The sequence below is a fragment of the Tiliqua scincoides genome, chromosome 10, assembly GCF_035046505.1.
Source record: "Tiliqua scincoides isolate rTilSci1 chromosome 10, rTilSci1.hap2, whole genome shotgun sequence".
In the NCBI taxonomy this organism is placed as follows: Eukaryota; Metazoa; Chordata; class Lepidosauria; order Squamata; family Scincidae; genus Tiliqua; species Tiliqua scincoides.
Window position 1 is genome coordinate 23493861 of NC_089830.1, and position 22974 is coordinate 23516834.

At 46.8% G+C, this 22974-nt stretch overlaps 3 protein-coding genes across 5 annotated transcripts; 1 reads left to right on the forward strand and 2 right to left on the reverse strand.

Annotated features, from left to right (window-relative positions):
• Nucleotides 1-3690: 3690 nt before the first annotated feature.
• On the reverse strand, nt 3691-6851 carry LOC136661045 (interferon-inducible GTPase 5-like). The gene is made up of 2 exons (XM_066638064.1): nt 6787-6851; nt 3691-4936 (listed from the first exon to the last, which is right to left on the reverse strand). The coding sequence occupies exons 1-2, from the start codon at nt 6849-6851 to the stop codon at nt 3691-3693; spliced, it is 1311 nt and encodes a 436-aa protein (XP_066494161.1).
• A 5386-nt stretch (nt 6852-12237) lies between these two features.
• On the reverse strand, nt 12238-19012 carry LOC136661199 (interferon-inducible GTPase 5-like). Of its 3 annotated transcripts, none has more exons than XM_066638245.1 (2): nt 18929-19012; nt 12238-14898 (listed from the first exon to the last, which is right to left on the reverse strand). In XM_066638245.1, the coding sequence occupies exons 1-2, from the start codon at nt 18991-18993 to the stop codon at nt 13644-13646; spliced, it is 1320 nt and encodes a 439-aa protein (XP_066494342.1). In that variant the 5' UTR covers nt 18994-19012; the 3' UTR covers nt 12238-13643. The 3 variants fall into 3 exon arrangements, with proteins under 3 accessions (XP_066494342.1, XP_066494341.1, XP_066494343.1); XM_066638244.1 differs by lacking the exon at nt 18929-19012 and adding an exon at nt 18658-18790; XM_066638246.1 differs by lacking the exon at nt 18929-19012 and adding an exon at nt 15987-16024.
• A 365-nt stretch (nt 19013-19377) lies between these two features.
• LOC136661203 (uncharacterized) lies at nt 19378-22687 on the forward strand. The gene is made up of 2 exons (XM_066638253.1): nt 19378-19505; nt 20757-22687. Exons 1-2 carry the CDS (start codon nt 19480-19482, stop codon nt 21682-21684), a joined length of 954 nt encoding a protein of 317 aa, XP_066494350.1. The 5' UTR covers nt 19378-19479; the 3' UTR covers nt 21685-22687.
• The last annotated feature ends 287 nt before the right edge of the window (nt 22688-22974 follow it).

The following is a 22974-nucleotide window of genomic DNA, read 5'->3' on the forward strand; positions in this document are numbered from 1 at the left end:
CAGTTGCTCAGTGCAAAAGCCTCTTGCTGGGCTTTCCGAAGATCTCTGGTTCAGATGAGAAATGCCGAACGTTTATTTTTATTTATTTATTTTTTATTTTTCACATTTTTATACGGAGCTCCAAATTTTATACTGAGCTCCAAAGAGCTCAGAGCGGTTTACACAACTGCTCCTCCCCTCTTTCTTGTTCTCACAACAACCCTGTGAGGTAGGTGAGGCTGAGAGAAAATGACTGGCCCAAGGTCACCCAGGAAGCTTCATGGCTAAGGGGGGATTTGAACCTGGATCTTCCAGGTCTGAGTCCACCTCCTATACACCACCCTGGCTCTCATTTCCCAGTCTGAGACTTTGGAGGGTCACTTCCATTCCCTGAGGACAATGCCAAGCTGCCCAGCGAAATGCTGTCCTTGCCTACAAGGCAACTTCAGAGGCACTGAGGATTTTAACCTTGTTTTCGTACTCCTGTCCGTTCCTTTATAGAATAAGTTTTATAAATAAATATACAAACTTGTACACTACTATAAGACACGTTGGAGTCTATCAATTCAGTTTATAAAGCGAAAGTTAGTATTTAATTTAAAGTCTTGCTTATTAAGGGACATGCATTCAAAGCTAATTTAGGTACAGTCTGTTCTATTTGTATGTGAATTTGCATATCTGTGGGGCAGAATGGCCCTCCTTCACTTTTTCTGTGCTTCTGTTCTTGGCTATCCTGGAGTCCAGGGGTGTCCAAAGTTTTTGGCAGGAGGGCCACATCATCTCTCAGACACTGTGTTGGGGGCTGGGGGAAAAAAAAGAATTAATTTACTTTAAAAATTTGAATAAATTTACAAAAGTTTACATAAATGAATATATTAAAGATGAACTTATATGAATGAATGAAGGTCTTGCAATAGCTCAAGGCCTATAAAAGGCCTTGCACAAAGCAAGGCTGGCTTTTCCTTTGCTGCCGCTACTGCATCACAGATGTGAAACAACAAGCAGTGGAGGGAGCCCTCATCCCACAGCTCACGTGAGAGGTCAAACAATCTCCCTCAAGCTGAGAGCAGTTGCGTCAGGCCAGTGTGGGCTCCCACAAATCTCCCAAGGGCCAGAGGCTCATTGGAGACTGGGGGCTCCCTGAGGGCCACATTGAGAGGCCTCGAGGGCCACAAGTGGCCCCAAGGCCGGGGTTTGGGCACCCCTGCTGTAGTCTGAACATCTCTACTGCCTTCCAAAGGTCTCTGCTGGCTAGTGAATTCAGCAGAGATGTTCAAAATGGCATCCACAGCCCATTAAAATGCCAGTGGGAAGCAGAAATGCCTGGGGGATGCTAATCACGGGCATCATTTTGAACGTCTCAATTGCCTTCCAAAGGTCTGCTGGATTCCTGCTGACTCCCTGCTGCCTTCTGAAGGTCTCTGCTGTTGGTGTCCGCTGGATATGGACGTGCTCCACTACAGATAAGCTGTCCCTTTTCCCCTGAATCCCATTGATCTCGTAGGATCAATAATTAACTACCTGCAATTTCAATATCCTCAGGGTTTTGCATTAACCTAATGCTCATGGATGCCAAGAGCCGACTGTATTTAAATAGCCATCCACAGTTCAGAATTTGTTGTTATTATAATAATACCTGCTTAGCTGGTGCAGTATATGGGGCAGTTGTGGATTCTTGCTTCCCAAACACTGTGGGTCAGAAGTTCCAAGGTTGAAATGAAAGTATTTGCTATTATTTTGGGGAAAAAGTTTATTTTGAAAGCAAACCATATAAATATAGTTTATCTGAAAATATAGTTTATCATTTTGAAATTATAGTTTTGAAAATATAGTTTATAAAGCAAAAGCTGGGGTTTAATTGACAGTCTCTCTTTTAAACGCACACACTCAAAGCTAATTCAGGTATTTCAATAGCCCTCTATGGCTCAATTTTTATTGCTAATGAATATTATTATTAAAATGCTTGCATTGCTGGCTCAGTCTAGGGGGCCATCATGGATTCCTGCTTTCCAAGCAGTCTGGGTTAACAGCCAAACTTGATTCTGTATATCAAGGAATTCATTCCCCCCCTTAAGATCTACAAAGTATGCCTTAGGATAACATCAGCTGGAAAAGAAATGGCTTCTTTCAGCCTTCAGTTTTTCTCCTTTGCAAAGGAAACTATTTGCTATTATTTTTAACGTTTACTAGGGCTCTCCCCAGAGAACTGGAATGCTAATTGGTTTCTAACCAGTTCAGACTTTAATCTTTTCCTCTACAAAATCTGCAAGATCTGAATCTGGGTCACTGGCTATCGAGTAGATAGGTGCCGCTTGGTTTAATTCTTTTGGTCAAGAAAAAGCGAAGTATCAAAAGCAGGGTGACCAGATGTCACAACCACAAGAGGACAGTGCTCCCCAAAATGTAGGCCATCCAAGAAAAAATGCAGGACATGATTAAACAAAAGCTAAAGACACTCATGTATATTGATTTCATGTCGTTAATTTAAACACTATATTGCTTATTATTACATTTTGAACTATATTGCATATAATTTTTTTACATATAATTTATTAATTACAAGATGGTGGTCCTGGTTGCTCACAGGGAAAAGGAGGACATTTAAGTTCTTTCCCAGGACACAAGGCCAAAAAAGAGGACTGTCCTGGAAAAAGAGGACATCTGGTCACCCTGATCATGAAACGGGACTAGCAAAAAAGGCCTTAGTGCTCAGATTGCCAGTATTTATGGCTAAAAGCAATTGATTCTAATTCACCTGGAGGATATGAACCAGAAAGGAAATTTGATGCTCCATTAAAGCTCTTCCATTAAAGGAGCAGGCCTTTTCAAGAAGACCTCCTGTCAAAATCTGGGTGCACCTGCCACATCCAGCACACCTCTCTTACAAATTTAAATTAGTTTAATTGGCATGGCTTCTCCTCTCCTCCCAGTGCAGCACAGAACCCTGCAAGTGTAGTTTTGTGAGGATGCAGAGATTTATTCCAGAGGTTGTTTCTCAAACTGTGGATCAGGATTCACTAAGTGGGTCGTGAGCCAATTTCAGCTGGGTCCCCATTCATTTCAATATTTTATTTTTAATATATTAGACTTGATGCTACCAGGGTATGTGACTGTATTTGGGGAAATGTTACAGGCCTGTACTTTTAACAAGCTACTACGTATATTCTTTTAACAATGATAGTAAATGGGACTTACTGCTGGGTAAGTGTGGGTAGGATTGCGGCCTAGGATTGTTAAAAGTTTCCCTGCTTGATGATGTCACTTCCGGTCATGACATCACTTCCAATGGGTCCTGACAGATTCTTATTCTAAAAAGTGGGTCCCTGTGCGAAATGTGTGAGAACCACTGATAACATTTATGGTCTTGTCCTTGTTCCAGCTTGTTCCAGGTGATGAACTCAGTTCCCAAACAAAAATGAAAGGGGGAGGGGGGTATGCATCTGCCTCGAATCTGCCACGTGGGACCTCAAGAACAATTCCAAACATCAGACTCAAGGGCTGTGTGATGGCCCAATGTTGACTCAAGGGCTGGGTGATGGTCCAGTGTTTCTGCTGTTTACAATTGGTGAACTTTGTTCTCAGCTGACACACACACACACAGAGAGAGAGAGAGAGAGAGAGAGAGAGACTTCAGTGAGCTTTAGTGGAGTTACACTACTTTAAAACTGAGCATCTGTCTCAGATCAGCCACAGGAGAGCATAAGCGCCCTTTCAAGCATGAGACTCAAAGGCTTTGAAAAGAACATGCTGAGCGTCTTCGGCCACTTCATTAAGGGAATTTTGGAGCATGTAGTAGGTTGTTCCAAAGGAGATGCTTCCAGCTAACATGGAGCCAAATATAGGCACTGTGCTAGTCAACCACTCTGCCACCATCAGTGCCCCCCCACCAGCATTGGTGAGCAGCTTCAGCACCACGTCCCTGGAGATCTCTTTGGCCAATGGCGACTTAATCACTGCTTTGATGTCTTCCACAGGCTTGGCAACCTGCTCAGCCAGCTTCTTAAGGGACTCATCATCCAGGCCAAAGTTCTGGCGGTACTTTGAAAGAGACTTCATAAGTATAGTCACATCACAGGCCACGGAGAGCCCCGGGATGCGCACAGCGGCCACCCCACATGAGATAATAGCCCATTTCCAGATCTGTTTCTGGAAGGCCTCCTTTTTCTTCTGTAAGACTTCCAAGGAGATGTTGGGCAAGGCCAACAAGAATGCATGCCTTTTGTGTCTTGGCAGCTCTTTCTCCATGGTCTCCTCTAGCTCCTTGAAATCATACTTGTTTAGCTTCCAGCTGGATAGAAGAAAGACCTTTGGGGAATCAATTCCTTCATCCTGCAGGCATTGCTGACAATTGTCTCGAATCTGTTTCAGAACTGTTTCCTTGTTGTAGGCTCGTGGCCGTCGCTTTTTGGCAGCCTCCAGGTCCACATCTACTTTGGAGCGCACAAAGTAGAAGTGCTTGCCCATCTTCTGGATCTTACGTGCCAGTTGGGCATGGTTGGATCGGAAGCGCTCGGAGGCTAGGAGGATAAAGAAGTCATAGCGAGATAATTTAACCTGCTCCAGGTAAAAGCTGGGCTGGAAATTTGGGGTGCCAATCCCTGGCAGATCCCACACAGTCACATTGGGATGCTTAGGATGTGCATAAGGAGTAGGTAGGGTTGTGGTCTCCACTACCCCAGTGGGGGCAGCTCCATCATCTTCATCCCCTAAGCCCCGAATGGCATTCACAAAGGTGGATTTGCCAGAGCCACACTCTCCTGTGACTGCAATGTCCAGGCAGACTTTATCCAAGGCCTTGAGGTTCTCCATAATCTTGGAGACTGCTTCAGCCATTCTCCCTCCTTCAAGAGCATCCTTAAAATCTTTAATGTCTTCTTCAGTGAGGCTGTCTAATTTTTCAGCAGCATGATGGGAAGTTGTTGCTGGGGGCTGACTTGCCTTCGGATCAAGTTGAGGTCTGAAAGAACATATTGCTGATCATAAGCCATTTAACAGAAACAAATTATCACTATTTGTTTAGGGGTAACTATGTTCAAGATGAGCTTGCATGGGGTGCAATTGTGGGCACACAGCACAGACTGATGGTTTTTCTCATTTTAAAAGAAATGAGCCAGAACAGCTCCAAGCATGATATTTAAGGAAAAGAAATAAATGATCATCATTTTGAGAATTGTGTCTCCAATTCAGACAATGCTCCACTTAAAATTGTGAATGAGAGAACTGAACAGGCTGGAGATAATTGAAGGCAATCAGTTCTCTCTTAACCCTGTGGTAAGACAAGAACCATACCCTCTGCCAGCCTGCTTCTCTTTTCTCTAGAGAGGGGCTTAAAATTTGTGGATTTACTTGAGAGTTAGCCCCATTGCCAATGGGAGGAGACCAGATCCATATGGCGGAGGAATTTTAGCAAACAGTCCAGGCGAGGCAATACCCTTTAGAGATGGTTGATATGTTACTTTAGAGGAGTTGAGCTCTTGTCAGCACTCTTTGTAGTAAGAAAACAATTTATTCAAGAGGATTACATTTGCCTTTATATGCCAAGAGAAAGCACTGACAGTTATGTTCCTTTTTTGACATTTCCAAATGCAAACCTTTCAGTTTTGATTACTTTTATCAAAGTTATGCGTGTCACCTCGGACACCCAATGTTGAAAGGATGGCAGAGTATAAGAGAGCATAAATTTAGTGAAATGTTTGCAGTAAACAAGATGGAACACACCTGGTCATACCTGGAGTATTGCGTCCAGTTCTGGTCGCCACATCTCAAAAAGGACATAGTGGAAATGGAAAAGTGCAAAAGAGAGCGACTAAAATGATTACTGGGCTGGGGCACCTTCCTTATGAGGTTTGGGCCTACAGCGTTTGGGCCTCTTCAGCTTAGAAAAGAGACGCCTGAGGGGGGACATGATTGAGACATACAAAATTATGCAGGGGATGGACAGAGTGGATAGAGAGATGCTCTTTACCCTCTCACACAACACCAGAACCAGGGGACATCCACTAAAATTGAGTGTTGGGAGAGTTAGGACAGACAAAAGAAAATATTTCTTTACTCAGCGTGTGGTTGGTCTGTGGAACTCCGTGCCACAGCATGTGGTGATGGCATCTGGCATAGATGTCTTTAAAAGGGGATTGGACAAGTTTCTGGAGGGAAAATCCATCATGGGTTACAAGCCATGATGTGTATGTGCAACCTCCTGATTTTAGAAATGGGCTATGTCAGAATGCCAGATGCAGGGGAGGGCACCAGGATGCAGGTCTCTTGCTGTCTTTGGGCTCCCTGGGGTATTTGGTGGGCCACTGTGAGATAAAGGAAGCTGGACTAGATGGGCCAATGGCCTGATCCAATGGGGCTGTTCTTGTAAAACAGGTTGTGGACAGCAGGGCATCACAAAATGAAAAATCCAAAACCATTTAGCAAGGCACGACTTCAGGCTTTCCAGGGGGTCTAACCCTTGTTACTTTTAATTGTTTTGTCCAGGAGTTTATACCTCTCCTTTTGGCTCAGACAAGGGCTTCCAAAGTGGCTGACCATCAATGAAATATGACCCATTGCAGAGGGCCTGGTGAATGGAATCCTCCCACAGCGAGATTTGGACCCATGCACATGATAAGAAGATTCCACTAAGGCTACAATCCTAACCACACTTTCCTGAGAGTAAGTACCATTGAACAACATAGGACTTACTTCTGAGTAGACCTGGTTAGGCTTGTGCCCACAAGAGCATGGCTGAAACACCTTGACACGGTTGCCTCAATGAGGTGCTTACAGCTCTAAACCTTGCTGAAAATAATGTTCATGAGTCACCTTTTGGAGCAGCTCTGGCCAAGCTCTGCATCATCTGGTTGCTTGGAAGCCATCTGGGATTCCATGACTGGTCCCTTCCTAGATTTTGATATGCCTTCTCAGCAGAAGACCTGGGAAGGGAACGTACATTAAAGAAGGTCGGTTAGGGGCTGCAGGGTAGTGCCATAGTAGAGGAAGCTGGAAGCAACAAAGAAAGGGAATTAAGACCTGATAACAGTGTATGGTATGTTGCTGTCTCTGAGCTCTGGCTGAAATTAGTTCTTGTTGGCATCCTTCAGTCTCGGAAGACTATGGTGTCACGCTCTGAATGGTGGTTCTGGAACAGAGTGTCCTCTCCAGTGCGCGAAGCCTGGGTAAAGTAGGTATGGAGGATAGGCTGTTACCCATGCAGCAAATCCCCCCTCTCCACGTCGCTGAAATGGTCCAATGGAAAGGCAGAAGCCAATACGGTTGGTTCCAGTGGCGTCGCAGGAGTTGCCAGAGCGTGACTGTGTTCAGCCATGAACTGCCTCAGGGACTCCGGCTCCGGATTTTTCCTCGAGGTTGACTCCTGAAGACTTTTCCATAACTGGATGTAGCCACAAGGCAGTGGAGGTTTGGGATCAGAGTTTTCCTTCTCTCAGATGAGCTGCCTTCCCAGGCTAAGGAGTCCCATCTACCTGGTGGCTGTTCAGTCGCCTCTTACAACAAGTACAGCCAAACTGAGGGCATATTCTTATCCCCAGCCCCCAGGGGAATCCCCCTATACTGAACACTATCAGTGTTTGGGATCAGAGTTTTCCTTCTCTCAGATGAGCTGCCTTCCCAGGCTGATGAGTCCCATCTACCCGGTGGCTGTTTAGTTGCCTCTTAGGGCAAGTACAGCCAAACTGAGGGCCTATTCTTATCCCCAGCCCCCAGGGGATTGAAATTAGTTGTAAACCCCATATTCCGTTTCCATAGGAAGAATATTCATGTCTGAAATGCACTGGGAAATGTGAATATCGGTTTGTTCATAAGCCTGCTTTGCACTGATTGGTTTTTTCTCTGGTTACACTCTGCTGAGCAGGTAAAGGGCATCAGTGCCCTCCACCTGGTGGCCGTGGTACTGGTTCCCTGGGTCTGAAACTGCTGTTCTTGAATGCCAGATCAGTGAATAATGAAACATGCCTCATCTGGGATTTAATCTTAGATGAGGATGCTGGCATGTATTATCCTATAATGCTGTCTTGCGCAGTGCTCAGCTTCTGGGTAGCGACTCCCCCCCCCCCCGACGATTCAAGAGTTGCTGTATCTCTTTTCCTTATTTAGTTTTAGTTTTTATGAGTCAATGTTTGTTTTTGAGGCTGGTGTGTACAGTTGTTTCCCACTCAACGTGGCCCCACAATTCTTGTTTGCCCTTGAATCTGGGGAAAGGCAGAGTATACATTGTAATGCAAATACATTTATAAATAAAGGCTGGCTTCTCAATTTTAGTGACACCTGCTTTCAGTTTTCAAATGCAACGTGGAGAGAGAACCTGATTGAATGTCGTCCATCCCCCCCATTTTAAAAACATATGTTCCTACTTGTGGAAAAACGAACGCAGCAAGGATAAGGCTAAACCTTCACACATTTAAGCAGACAGATGTTTAAGACTTGTGATGGGGCTGCATGAAAAGTTGAAAATAACTCGGGCCCTGTGCACATGGCTTCCCTTCTGTCCTAATTTGCACCTCACAACATCTCAAACATCTGTGTACCTGTGTTCAAGGAGGTAAACAACCCTGATCTCTGTCTGTGAGGTTTTTAGTTTGCAAGAATTTTTGCTGCCAGAATGCATGTTTGCTAGCTCAGAATTCTTCCTCTCTCTTTTCTCTCTTTCCACCCACATTTCCTTTTCTCAATAAAAAGATACCTAATTTCTCAGAACAGAAAAGCTTTGTTGCTTGGTTTTGGTCTTGCAGAAACCATTGAAGGTGATCTGGGGGTGATCTGGACTGGGTGGCAGAAGCGTTGAAGCCTCTCTCTACCCTGCCACAGCCCTGATCCAGCTTCTCTCTGTGCTCTGATGGGGTGTCAGGAAGGAGCCACAACCAAAGAGTTGCTCTTCTGCAGTTGAATCTTAGACATGGCAAAGGGCAAATTGTGTCTCCTTGCTATGAGTTGGCTGCCCCCTCTTTGAACGTAAACCAGAAGTGACACCCCAGCAGGTAACACAAATGTGCTTTTCAAACTCATTTGCAAAGGGCCTGAAAGGGGGGGGGGTCTCCTCTCCTGGTGAGGCTGAGGCTTATCACAACAGAACTCTCACATTGAGCACAGGAAAAATCTCTGTGCAAAAATCACACAAGAAAACAGTGATAGGTAGGGAAGCCAGAGCAGAAGAAGGCAGATATCAAGAGAGAACGGCTTACCATTATGGGGACTGGTCTGAGGAGCTGAAGGCTGCAACTTCTGAACCAACAGTCTGTTCGGTAGATTGCCTGATTTACAGGGTGTTTTTCTTTTTTTCACGCCTGTCTAGTCTCTGGTGTCCTTCTTGGTACCTGAGAGATCTCCAATGAAAGAGGAAGCAACTCTATTTATAAGAAAGTTCCAGTCAACACCCTTCTCCGGTTCACCCATCACGGAGCTGGGGCAGCTGTTGTGCAGTGAGCTGAGTTCTGGGCAGGCTCCAGGACTCCTCTTCACGGAATGCTGCTAACAGCCATTGTTTTTCCACCCCATGATGTGAAAAGTCACATTTTGTGTGGCTGCTGCAAACAAATACCTTGAGGACTTCGCCTCTTCTTAAGTCAGTTGTGGGACGGCTTATTCACAGCTACAGGTCAGGCCTGACTTAAGGACGTCCAACTTACAGACATCCCAACTTAAGGACAGCTGCACCACGCTTTGCGCAGGCACAGACTGTCCACTCCAACACTGCCATGCAGGCATGCATGGACGCATGCATGCCATACATACAGTGCTGGTATGTGGGAGGGACTGCAACTTGGAGGTGCAGAAGTGGTGGGTCAAGGAGAGCCCTTACAGTCCTTAAGAGAACTGTAACCGTGTTCCTCTCTTACTTGTGCAAATGCACGCCCCAGCTTAGGATCAGTCTGTTAGTTCTCTCACCTTAATCCAGTGGTTTCCTGCTAAGGTTATTCATCCTCCTCTGTCTCAGTATCAGGTGGCTGGAGGGTCTGGGGCAAAGCACTTTATCAACTGTTACCCTGCACATGTCTGATCTTGTCTGATCTTGGAAGCTAAGCAGGGTCAGGCCTGGTTAGTACTTGGATGGGAGACTGCTTGGGAATACCGGATGCTGTAGGCTTATACCATAGTCTTTTGAGACTGAAGGTTGCCAACCACTCATGGTGACTGGGCACTGGAACTGACAGCTCAGTGGTAGGCTTGGCCAGGTGGGTCCCCTGATGTCCATGGGCTCCTTGGCCACTGAATGACCTCTGATGGTCTCAGTGGCATCACTAGAGTTTGTCTCACCTGGTGCGGGAGGCCAGCGCATCACCTCCCATGATAAACCTCCTCCCACGCAGTGGGTAAGGCAATGCTCTGGGCAGTGGGTGTGGTGACGCATCACTGTCCTGCCCCCGCTGGTTCTCTGGCTATAACTTTTGATACAATTGAGATATTTCAACGTGATTTGTTTCATTGAAAGTACGCCTCAAATGATATACTATAACGTGAAAATTTTATTTAAAAATACAAAGATTTCAAAAATTATGGCCAGTAGTGGCGTCACCCCCCCATGCCACCCACTCGGTGCCACCCACACCCCCCTAGCAATGCCACTGGGTGGTCTTACTTTTCACACTGACCACATTATGTCTTTCCTTAAATGCCTCTACTGGCTTCTACTCTGCTCCCAGATCAAGTTCCTTATTTACTATGAAAGCCGTCCACGGCCTCTCCCCTTCTTACCTTTCAGCCCTCTTACCATATCTTCTCGGTGAGGCGGATATGTGCTTCCCCTTCCCTCCATCCCCTCACCAGCCAACATAATTCAGTCCAACAGTGCTCCCTGCTGACATTGCCATCAGGGGCACCACGGCTACAAAGACATCCTGGTCTCAAATAAGTTGGGGGGCCTAGGCTTAGACAGGGGGTACAAGGCAGGCACCTTGGTGGGAGAATTGAGGGATTGTGGTGGTGCAAATGTAAGGACTTCCAGCACCCTGTGTTTTGTTGCAAAAACCTGGCAACCAGGCAATGAGCTTGATCTTGTTCTGTTTGATCTTGGTGTTACTTAACCTGAGTTATGTAGAAACCAAATATTGGTTTCCTAGCAATTTGTGATGCTCGGCTTCGCCAGTCCCACTTCAACTGCATTTTCAGCTTTTGTGAATTAAGTCATGTGCTTATCTCTCACATTACACAGGAACGTGTGCAGCTGTCTTGCAGCCAAGGAGGGCATCAGAGCATTGAGGACCTTGGGTCCTTGCATCTGCGCCACCAGAAATACACAATTCCCCCACCAAGGTGCCTGGCTAGGGACCCCTCCTTAAGCCTTGTGGCTTGGGTGACTTGTGGCTTTGTCAACAGGGAGCACTCTTGGACCCAGCTGCATTGGGGGAAGGGAGAGGAAGCACATATACTTGTCGCTAAGCAAAGTGCTGTGTGGATTCCTGGGGAGAGCTCCAGGGGGCAGCACCATCCCTTCGGCAGTGCGGAGCAAGGTATAGGAGCAAATTGCAGGACTGGTGCTGTGGTCAGTAGCTCAGTGGAAAAGCCTCTTGCTGAGCTTGCAGTAACCTCTGGTTCAGATGGGAAAGACTGACCATTTCCCAGTCTGAGACCTTGGAGAGCCACTTTCACTCCCTGAGGACAGTGTCCAGCACAAGGCCTTCCCTGACTTTAAGGCAGGGGTGCCCAAACCCCAGCCCTGGGGCCACATGCGGCCCTCGAGGCCTCTCAATGCAGCCCTCAGGGAGCCCCCAGTCTGCAATGAGCCTCTGGCCCTCCAGAGATTTGTTGCAGCGCACACTGGCATGACACAACTGCTGTCAGCGTGAAGGCAACTGTTCGACCTCTTTGTGTGAGCTGTGGGATGAGGGCTTCCTCCACTGCTTGCTGTTTCATGTCTGTGATGCAGTAGCGGCAGCAAAGGAAAGGCCAGCCTTGCTTTGTGCAAGGCCTTTTATAGGCCTTGAGCTATTGCAAGACCTTCATTCATTCATATAAGTTCATCTTTAATATATTCATTTATCTAAACTTATGTAAATTTATTCAAATTTTAAATATAAATTATTTCTTTCTCTGGCCCCTGACGCAGTGTCAGAGAGATGATGTGGCCCTCCTGCCAAAAACTTTAGACACCCCTGCTTTAAGGCATCTTCACATGCAATTCTGAGGATATTGACCATTTCCTAATAGAACAGGTTTTATAAATAAGTATGCAAACTGGGACAGTACACTGCTACAAAACAGGTCAGAAAGCAAAAGCAAGGGTTTAATTAAAAGTCTTAAGACACATAAATTCAAAGTTAATTCAGGCATTTTAATGGCCCATGGCCCAAATTTTATTGCTAATAAAAGTCATTATTAAAATGCTTTCATAGCCAACATAGTATTGGGAACAGTCATGGATTCTTGCTTCCCAAACATTCTGGCTTAGAAGTTCCTGGGTCAACAGGTTAAGGCTAGAATTAATACTAGTTTACAATGTAAACTATGTTTAACATAGTAAAACAAACATATGTAAAAATGAATATATAAAAAAATATTCCTTCTTACTTTCAAAACGAACGAAGTCGGAGGATATCGATTCAGTTTACAAAGTGAAAGCTAGGGTTCAAGTAACAGTCTTGCTTATTGAGACGCACACATTCAAACCTGATTTAGGTATTTTAATCGCCCTCTATGCCAAGGGCCCAATTTTGATAAATATAATTTTGAACATGTTTGCATTGCTGGCTCAGTCTTGGGGCAGTCGTGGTTTATCACTTCCCAAACACTCCTGGAAGTGTTTGGGTTAATGGCCAAACTAGATGCTATATGTCAAGGAATGTATCCCCCCTCCCTTAAGATCTATGAGGTATGCTTAGGGCTATCTTCAGCTGCAAAAGACAAGTGGCTTTGTGAAAATACACCCATCTCTTTTTAAGAGGGCTCTCCCTGGAGACCTGGAATCCTAATTGGTTTCTAACCAGTTCACACATTAACCTTTTCCTGTACAAAAACCTAAAGATCTGAATCCAGGTCACTGGCTATCAAGTGGGTAGGTGCCACTGGGTTTAATGCTCCTGGTTCAAGCAACAGCTAGGTACCCATAAGCAGAAGATGATTCAGGAGGTGAGACGTTTATGGCCATAAGGGGCTAGCAAAAGAGGCCTTAGGGCTCAGGCTAACGGAATTCATGGATAAAAGCAATTGATTTGAATTCTCCAAGAGGACTTGGACTGGAAAGGAAGCCTGAGCTCCTCGATGAAAGGACCAGGCCTTCTGAAGAAGGCCTCCCATCAAAATCTGGGATTATGTGCTACGTTCAGGACATCCCTATATTTCAAATATAAATGAGTTAGTTTAATTTGCATGACTCCCCCCCCCCCAGCAGTACAGAACCTTAGTAAATGTACTTTTGTGAGGCTGCAGAGAATTTACTTATTCCAGACCTCCCTACCCACATCACAGAACTACAATTTGCACTCAGGACTCTGTACAATGAAATGGATTTGGAAACAGAGATGAGCAAATCCCATTCCTTCCACAAACTACTGTAATGACCTAGACTTTGTGCTCTTCTACTCCTTTCTTCTTGTTACAGTTGGTGAACTTGGTTCAATCTCAGTTGGCAAACAAAAAAGAAAAAAAGTCTCAATCTACTTCAGTGGACTAATACAACCTTAAGTGTGTACCTGTCTCAGATCTGCCACATAAGATCTTGAGAAACTCTTTTAAACATCAGACTCAAAGGCTTTGATAAGAACACGGTGAGCATCTTCAGCCACTTCGTTAAGAAAGCTGTGGAGCATGTAGTAGGTTGTTCCAAAGGAGATGCTTCCGGCTGCAATGGACCCAAAAACAGGCAACGTGCTAGCTACGTACTCCACCGCCATCAGCACCCCACCACCGGCCTTGGTTAGAAGCTTCAGCACCAGATCTCTGGAGATCTCTTTGGCCAATGGTGACTTAATCACCTCTTTGATCTCTTCCACGGGCTTAGAAACCTTCTCAGCTAACCTGTCGAGGGACTCATCATCCAGGCCAAAACTTTGGCGGTACTGCGAAAGAGTCTTAATCAGAATAGTCACATCACAGGCCACTGAGAGCCCTGGGATGGGCACAGCCGCCACTCCGCAGGAGATTGTAGCCAACTTCCAAATCTGTTTCTGCAAGGCCTCCTTTTTCTTCTGCAAGATTTCTAAAGAGATGTTGGGCAGGGCCAAGAGGAACGCATGCCTTTTGTGTCGCGGGAGCTCCTTCTCCAAGGTCTCCTCTAGTGCCATGAAATCATACTTGCTTAGCTCCCAGCTGGACAGAAGAAAGACCTGGGGAGAATTGATTCCTTCATTCCGTAGGCATTGTCGACAATTGTCTCGAATCGTTCCCATAACCGTCTCCTCGTTGTAGGTTCGTGGGCGACGCCTTTTTGTGGCTTCCAGGTCCGCGTCTACTTTGGAGCGCACAAAGTAGAAGCGTTTGCCCAGCTTCTGGATCTCACCTGCCAAGTGGGCATGGTTGGATTTGAAGCGCTCGGAGGCTATGAGGATAAAGAAGTCATAGCGAGAGAAGTCAACCTGCTCCAGGTAAGTGCTGGACTGGAAATTTGGGGTGCCGATCCCTGGCAGATCCCAGACAGTCACATTGGAATGCTTGGGATGTGGGTAAGCAGTGGGCACTATTGTGGTCTCCACTACCCCAGTGGGGGCAGCTCCATCATCTTCATCCCCTAAGCCCCGAATAGCATTAACAAAGGAGGACTTGCCGGAGCCTGACTCTCCTGTGACTGCAATGTCCAGGCTGGCATTTTCCAAGGCTTCCAGGTTCTCCATAATCTTGGAGGCCGCTTCAGCCATTCTCCCTCCTTCCAGAGCTTTCTTAATCTCTTCGATGTCCTCTTCAGTGATGATGTCATATTCATCTGTGAGGTCAGCAGCAGGATGAGGTGTTGGTGGTGGTGCCTGTCCTTCCATCAGATCAAGTCGAGGCCTGAAAGAACACAACAGCTACTGTAAGCCATTGAACAGAAACAAATTATCATTATTCCATTAAGGGACAGTATGTTCCAGATCTTGAATGGGGTACAATAGTGGGTATAGAACATGAGACAGGTAGTTTCAGTGTACTGTAATGCACTCTGGAGCAAGAAATCAAAACTTCAGATATATGCTAACAAGTTCTGAGCTATCAGTGATGGATCAGGAGCGAGGTCTTGGGGTGCTTGTGGACAACTTGATGAAAGTGTCGACCCAGTGCGTGGTGGCTGTGAAGAAGGCCAAATCCAAGCCTGGGATAATTAAAAAAAGGGTTGGAGAATAAAATGGTCAATATTATTTTGCCACTGCACAATCAATGTTAAGGCCACATCTGTAGTATTGCATCCAGTTCTGGTCGCCGCATCTCAAAAAGGATATAGTGGAAATGAAAAAGGTGCAAAAGAGAGAGCAGAAATTCAGTGTAACGTTTGCAGTGAACAAAGTAAGGTAAAGACCATGGACTGCAGGGCAAGAGAATGTAAAGAACCCAAAACCCTTAGCAAGGCAATACTGCAGTCTTTCCAGGGGGCCTGACCCTTGTTACTTGTACAGCACAATCCTAACAGCCAGTGGGCCTGTGCTGCACCCAGCGCAAGTTTGGGGCCAGAATTGGCACAACCTGAGGCAAGGGGCCAGGTGACTCCAATCTTCCCCCTTCCCTCCAGCCAGGCCAAAAGCCAGAGGTTTATCTACCTGGTGAAAAGAAAGCAGGGACCAGTCAGTCTTTCCTCTACTCCTGGGCCAGGTGTCTTCCAATCTCCCTTTCCTTTCCCCTTACCCATATCGTGCTGCACTGCCCACAATGAGTCTACTCTGATCTAGCTCTAACAAGGGCTTCCAAGATGGTTGGCCATCCATGAAATATGAACCATTGCAAAGGGCCTGTTGGGTGGAATCCATCCACAAAGAAATCTGGACCCATGCACAGCATAAGCACATCCACTTAAGAGCATGGCAAAATCACCTGCGATTCCCTAACACAGTTGCCTCAATGAGATGCTTACAGCCTCTAAACCTTGCTGAACCAAATGCACAAGTCACCTTTTGGGGCAGCTCCAGCCAAGCTCTGCATCTTCTGGTTGCTTAGCAGCCATCTTGGATTCAAGGACTAGTCTCTTCCTAGGTCTTGACATTCCTTTTCAGCAGAAGGCCTCTCTCCTCACCTTAACCCTTGAAGGAGAACCCAGATTTCTCCACTTAACCAACAATGAAACAAGGACTTCCTCTCTTTACACCCTGATGCCACACAAAATTGCAGTCCCTGCTGCCTTTGTCTGAAGCGTCTCTGCTCCACCTGTGGCATCCTGCAGTCACCACATCCTCAGCATACTTGCATCAGCTCATGGCCATATATCCTCCTAGTCCTGCACACAGATGAACTGCGGTCTGGCCATATCCTTTCTTTGCTTGAGCTCAGACCTCTCAACTCTCATTTTCCTCTCCTCTACAACATCCCCTTCTCTATCTTGCACCCTTTCAAATCTAGGGTTGCCAGATATAAAGGGGGTCAGAGTGTATAACTTTAATAGGGGGGGATTTTGGCAGGTGGAGCTTTTTAATCCCTTGCATGGTGAGCTGCACCTGCCAAAATTCCTTCTTCTATACAATGGTTAAAGGTATAGGCACTCTGACCCCCTTTGTCACCCTATTCCAGTGTTTCTCAACCAGTGGTATGGGTACCATCAGTGGCAGTTGAGGTGGTACTTGTGGAACCCCTGGACACCTGCTGCCCAGCAGCCAGACCAGGAAAGCAATGCAACAAACAGTAGTAGGAGGCTTGGTGAGTAAAGCTCCAAAGCATGCTTTTCTGTGCTGGAAAAAGCCCTCCAGTTCTCCCTGAGCCTCTTACTGGTGTTTGTCATGTCACATCTGGCCTCCCAACCCAGAAGTAGCTGGCGATGATGTCATTACCAGTTGCTTCCAGTGGTACTTTGAATAGGTGGACCAGTGAAGTGGTACAGTGGAGAACAACCCTTGAGAAACAGCCCTGTTCAAATCACACCCCCTGCATTACAGCAAGGGTGCCTTCACACACCATGCATGGTGAAAACACACCATGCATGGTGAAAACCAATTTAGCTGGCCCAGTTTAGCTACCAGCAATGCTCTGTTTTTATTTGGCAGGAAAAAAGTACAGAATCTATTCACATATATACACCACTTCAAATATGTGTGTGTGCATAAATCACCAGGGTAACAAGATGCCATAACCTGAAAAGAGTACAAGGTCCCCCAAAATGTAGGGCATGCAAGAAAAATGTAGGAGATGGCAAAATAAAAGCTAAAACAATCATATATTGATTTCATGTGGTTAAACGCTATATTAGTGCTTCTTACATTTAAAACTATATACTATATAATTTATGAATTTCAAAGAGACTATATATTGCCTGCTCACAGCGAAAGGGACATTTACGTTATTTTCCAGGTCACAAGGCAAAAAAAGAGGACATATCCTGGAAAAAGAGGACATCCGATCACCCTTTATATCACCCACAGATTACAGAAACACAGCACTGACAGAACTACATTTCCCAAGATTCCCTGCAGGAGGACCATAATGCTTCCCGGAGCTCTTGCATCTTACATACAAAGCAGAGATGTTTCAAGGATAGAGATGCAATGACTTAGACGTGGTGCTAATTGGTGGGCGCTGAAAGTCTGCACCCCCCTTTTTGCTTTGAACTTTCTTTTAAGGCTGGCCACTCCTGGCCAGTGGGCATCTTGCAAAAGCAAATGGAAAAGGCACTTTTGCGGAACTCCTGTCCTAACCCAGAAAGGGTTTTCTCTTGCTTCTGGCATTGAAAAGAAGGCTGCAATCCTATCCACACTTACCTGGGAGTAAGCCTCATTGACTATAATGAGACTTACTTCTGAGTAGAAGGACTGGTATAGGAGTAGAAGGATGCATAGGATTGGTCTGTAATCCCCCCCCCCTCCTTCCAACATCTCCAAAAGCGATGCAGGTTTTGAGCAGCACGCATGTTCATTTTAGAATTGCTATTAATTAATTAGTTATTATAAAATTAATTAACTGGTTAATTGGTCAGAAGGCAGAGGGTGTTCCTTCCCCTCTTTAGCCATCAAGCAACTAAGAAACGCTTAAGAGAGAACCGCTACAATAAGCTCTCCAGACCGACCTCCTATTAAACACTCCGAATTCAAGTCTCAGTGAGTTCCGTGGGCTGCGCTTTAAAAGTTTGGTTGGGCTTGACTCCCTCCTGGGACCACTTCCCAACTCCATCAAAGCAGAGGTCCTATTGTATCAGCATCCTCTCAAGGAGGTCTGCAGAGGGTGCTTTAGTCCATCCTCCCACAAACCACGTCCCTGCGATCCCACCGACGGATCTCCCAATCCAGGGGACTTCAGCCCTTCTGACCCAGGCGTAGGCAACCTGGGAAGCGGCTGTGCCCGCTGCCTCCATCCCTTCCCTCCTCATTGCTGGACCAGGGCAAGTTCCCACGCATGTCTGCTCAGAAGTAAGCCCAACTGCGTTCAATAGGGCTTACTCCCAGGAAAGTGCGCATGGGATTTCAGCCCCAGTGCCTTCCCCTCTGAGCCCAATCCTAAGCAGGTCTACTCAGAAGTTAGTCCCATCGCATTCAATGAGACTTACTCCCAGGAAAGTGTGGCTAGGAGTGTAGCCTCTGTCTCTCTCCTGCCTGTCTACCTTGGTACCAAAGCAGGAGCGATGCAGGTGTTGAGGCTTACCTGGCCGGCAGGTGACAGCTCCAGGGGGAGGCAAGGCGACCGAGAGAGTGGCGGCAGTGACAGATTTTTCTCCCCCCCCCCTTTTGCATTCAGAGTAAATCAAGTGCCTTCGACTTCCTGCTTCCAATTTGCAGCCTTCTTCCCCCCCCTTTACTCAGAGTGAGTCCCTGCTGCCCCCTCCAGGCAAGAATGAGATCAGTGACTCACAACCACACACAAGACCTTTTAAAAGCGAAACTGAATGGCTGTCAACGCAAAAAATGCAACTCACCCAAGAGACTGCACTTTAAAAAAGGATGAAACCCCAAAGTCACAATGCAACCAGAGTGTGACCATCAGGATGCTCCCCAAAGATTCACAGTCCTGGCTGGGTCTGCTCTAGTCACTAGGGGATCGGGCCCCTTGAAAAGCCACGCGTGGGAAAGGAGGTGGAAAGCGCTAAGTCTTGCAGGAAGCCTCACCGCCTCCGTTTTGCTCCCCCCCTCCTGGAAAGGCCCCAATGGGGGGGAGAGGGGAAGTGCCCCTTGCACACCCAGGGGAGGCTCCCTGCAAAACTTAGCGCTTTGCACCCCCGCTAGCTATGCCACTGGCTTATATAAACCTGGGAGCGAGGAGGGGGTGAGAACCGGGGTGGGGGGGGCACTGGAGGAGCGCAAAAAGGTTGAGTGGAGACTTGCAGGGGAAAGAGGCTCAGGATGGATGGCAGGAAACAAAGGCTCTCTGCAGAGGTGATTTCCAGCTGGGTCACATGGAAGGAGAGAAAACGAAACTTCAGACCAGGGTAGGCAAGGAGGTGTGATTGCCCTCCTTCAGTGAGAGAAGATGGCAGAGAGGGCTGCACTCCGGCTGTAAGTTCTGGAGGGTCTGCAGAGGGATGACTTCCGCCCCCCCCTCCCATGAGGGGATGTATATATTTGGTTTGATATTTTCCTGGGCTTCCAACATTTCTTTCTAGACTGTTTAAAAGCAGGTGTTGTTTATCTTACTCAGAAGTAAGCCCATTGTGTTCAGTAAGATTTAGGCTGTAATCCTCTCTTCCTCCCAGGAAACACCCACTTCTCTTTGTTTCTGATGATCATCCTTTGGGTCTGTTGATTGATTGACAGCCCAATCCTAGCCTCGTGTTCCTGGGAGTAAGCTCCACTGACTACAATGGGACTTACTTCTGAGTAGATGGGGTCTTAGTAATGTGATCTTACTTGGTGAACTGTATGGGGGTTAGTTGACTGATTCAGGGCACAATCAAAGAGGGCACCAAAAAATTAGGGCACAATCTTATGCATGTCTACTCAGAAGTAAGTCCCATTGTGTTCAGTAGGGCTGACACTCAGGAAAGCATGCATAGGGTTGCAGCCACAACCATAGGGTTGCAGTCTGTGTGGGTTGGAGGGTTGTGGATAGGGGCACAGCCTTGAGCAGCGCATGGTTTTCTAGATGACAAAGAAAATGTTTTGGTTTGTGAACATGCAATAAGTAACTGCCATTTTGCAGGGAACCAGGATGCTACTTCCAGGAGTGCATGCAGGGTGACCAGATGTCATAACCGCAATAGAGGACACGGTGCCCCAAAATGTAGGACATCAAGAAAAATGTAGGACACGGCAAGATGAAAGCTAAAAACACTCGTATATTAATTTCATGTGGTTAAACACTATATTACTTATTATTAAACTTCAAACTATATTGCATATAATTTATTAATTCCAAAGGCTCTGCACTGCCTACTAACAGGGAAAAGGAAGGTGCTTACATTTTAAAAAGAACATGCCCTGAAAAAAAAAAGGACATCTGGTCACCCTGAGTGCACCTGAGGGAGGAGGGGGGACTTCTCCCACAGCAAGAGAAGGGTTGTCAGTAGGTACGCTGGTGTTGGCCCGATGCTATCTACCCAGCCCGGAAGATCCCTGATTCCATGCACTGTACCATTGACAGAGATGAGGAACTATTTTCTTTCCCATAGCACATAATTAATTCTGGAATTGCTAGTATGAGTTGTGGTGATTCCCAAGAGGCAAATGGATGCCTTTTAAAAATGTTAATTCAGAATCGGCATCCTTGCAATTTCTACTTCCAAAGCTGATTGTTTTAATTCCTTTTAGAAACATGACAGACCTTCTGAGAAATGGCTCGCAGAGGGCCCTCCACGCACTCCTCTCATTCTTGATTCATCAGGTCAAGAGAGTGGTGGTCAACCTCTTGTATGCCGTGGTGGTGGTGGTGGGCATCTCCACTATCCTCATCTCTGCCATCTGGCTGGCTTCAGAGAAAATGGATTACTCTCCCATGAGCCCAGAGAAGGAGGTCGCCATGCCAACCAATGAGTGGCTGAAGCCCTACCACGCCCTCCAAGTTCTCAAGGATGCCCTGCTGTACGTGGCTGCTCTGCTGCCCTGTGATGAACCGCTGACTGTTGGCAATCTTCTGAAGCACCGCGATCGGCTGGGCAGCGTGAACTACATCCTTCGGGCTTGTTTTGACCGGGCTATTGATGCCTTCAGCCAGGAGCCCCATTCGGTGCAGCAAAATGCCAAGATGGTTCTCAGTTGTGACGGGCAGGCCATAAAGTTCCGCTCGGGCCGCGGGGACTGTGAGATTATGGTGTATTTCTTACACGAGGAGATCCGCTACAGCGTCCAGGAGCGCACAAGTGAAATGTACCTCGCTAGGCTCTCTGTTCGCAAGGAGCCGTTGAGCACCAGGGACCTGCTGAGAGTGAGGCACAGCTTGCAGATATGGGGGGTTCTTTCGCCACAGCTGGGGGGCTGCCTAGACTTTGCGGTGCAAGAGTTTGCCAAGGAGCCGTTCTGCGTCCAAGACGATGCCCACATGGTTATAGATTGTGATGGGCAGGTGTTACGGTTCACTTCTGGGAGCGGGAAGAACGACATCAATGTCTACGATGCGCGGGATGGCAGCCTTCACTACCGGATCAGGAGCTCTGGGCTGTGGGCTGGGTTTGCTCGGTTCTTTGGTGGGAACCAAAATCATGTACGTGCAGGGGCAAAGAAGTTCCTGCAGCTTGAATGAGATTGGTGCTTGCAGGAAAATGGACACCTATGCCAGGCCAGTGCCAACCTCCCACATGCTACCCAGAAGATGGCCGTTATAAACATGCTGCAAAGCATCTTGTGGCAGCTAGAATAAGGGAAGTGCCGATGGGGAGACCACCATGGGTGGGTACTGGGCCTATGTGCCAGTTAGGGGACCTCAAGGAACCTTTGGCAGTAAGTTCCCCACCAGGCAGTGGGGAGGCATTCCAGGTTGGGCAAGAGGGCAGTTTAGGCCTGGGGGGGGCAGCAGAAGAGGCTGCTGCCACCTCCTGTCCCCCATCCTGGTCCTGAAAGCCCTACACAGGTCTGCTTGGTTCTGTGCAAGCGTTTGAGCTGCTGCAGCAACAAGTAGACCGATAGAGGGCTGACACGGGTTAAGGGAACCGATGTTCCCTGACCGCCAGGTGATCTTCGGCTGCCTCCTTGGTCCCATGGGATACAGCAGCCGCTGTGGCAGCTGGATGCGCAGCCCCATGAGGATAGGGCTTGAGGCCCCATGAGGATAGGGCAAAAAAACAACTTGTATATAGGGTCTGCTATTATCTGGTAGGGTAGGGTAGGATTTGGAACATATCATCCTCAGATACGGGGGGGGGGGGTGCTACTGTGTATTTATTGCACTGTGGAATGGCAAGACTTGCATGTCACTGAAGCTCATGTAATTCAACTTTCCAGTGCAATGTTTCTCAAACTGTGGGTCGCGAGCCAATTTCAGGCTGGTCTCCGTGCCTTTCAATGTGTATTTTATTTTTAGTAGACTTGATGCTGCCATGGTTTGTGACTGCGTTTGGAGAGCTGTTATAGAGTTGTACTTTTAACAGGCCACTATGTATATGCGTTTAACAATGATAGTTAATGGGGCTTACTCCTCAGTAAGTGTGGATAGGATTTCAGCCTTTGGGATGTTTGGGGAATTTTTTTTAAACAGGTCAGCAATTGGTTGGGAGGGTTCTTCTTTATTTTAAATAAATTCTTAAACATATACTTATTGTAAACTTGTGATTTACTTAATTGATTTGATTTTGTTGTATGGGGGGTGGGGGTGTTAAATTTTCCTGCTTGATGATGTCACTTCCAGTCATGACATTACTTCCAGATTAATGACATAATTTCTGTTGGGTTCTGGCAGATTGTCATTCTAAAAAGTGGGTCCCTGGTGCTATAAGTTTGAGTGTTTGTCTAATACCACAGACTGCACTTGCTCCCGGTGTGGAAGGGATTGTCACTCCCAAATTGGCCTTTTCAGACACACTAGACGCTGTTCCAG

What these genes read in the sequence shown, in the direction of transcription:
- LOC136661203 (XM_066638253.1), top strand. Translation starts at nt 19,480, where the DNA reads ATGGCAGAGAGGGCTGCACTCCGGCT. An exon ending in GAGAGGGCTGCACTCCGGCT is followed by an intron (nt 19,506 to 20,756) that starts GTAAGTTCTGGA and finishes AATTCCTTTTAG; the next exon opens with AAACATGACAGACCTTCTGA.
- LOC136661045 (XM_066638064.1), bottom strand. Translation starts at nt 6,851, where the DNA reads ATGGAATCCCAGATGGCTTCCAAGCAACCAGATGATGCAGAGCTTGGC. An exon ending in GGCCAGAGCTGCTCCAAAAG is followed by an intron (nt 4,937 to 6,786) that starts GTGACTCATGAA and finishes ATGTTCTTTCAG; the next exon opens with ACCTCAACTTGATCCGAAGG.
- LOC136661199 (XM_066638244.1), bottom strand. Translation starts at nt 18,746, where the DNA reads ATGCAAAAGGGGGGGGGGAGAAAAATCTGTCACTGCCGCCACTCTCTC. An exon ending in AGCTGTCACCTGCCGGCCAG is followed by an intron (nt 14,899 to 18,657) that starts GTAAGCCTCAAC and finishes GTGTTCTTTCAG; the next exon opens with GCCTCGACTTGATCTGATGG.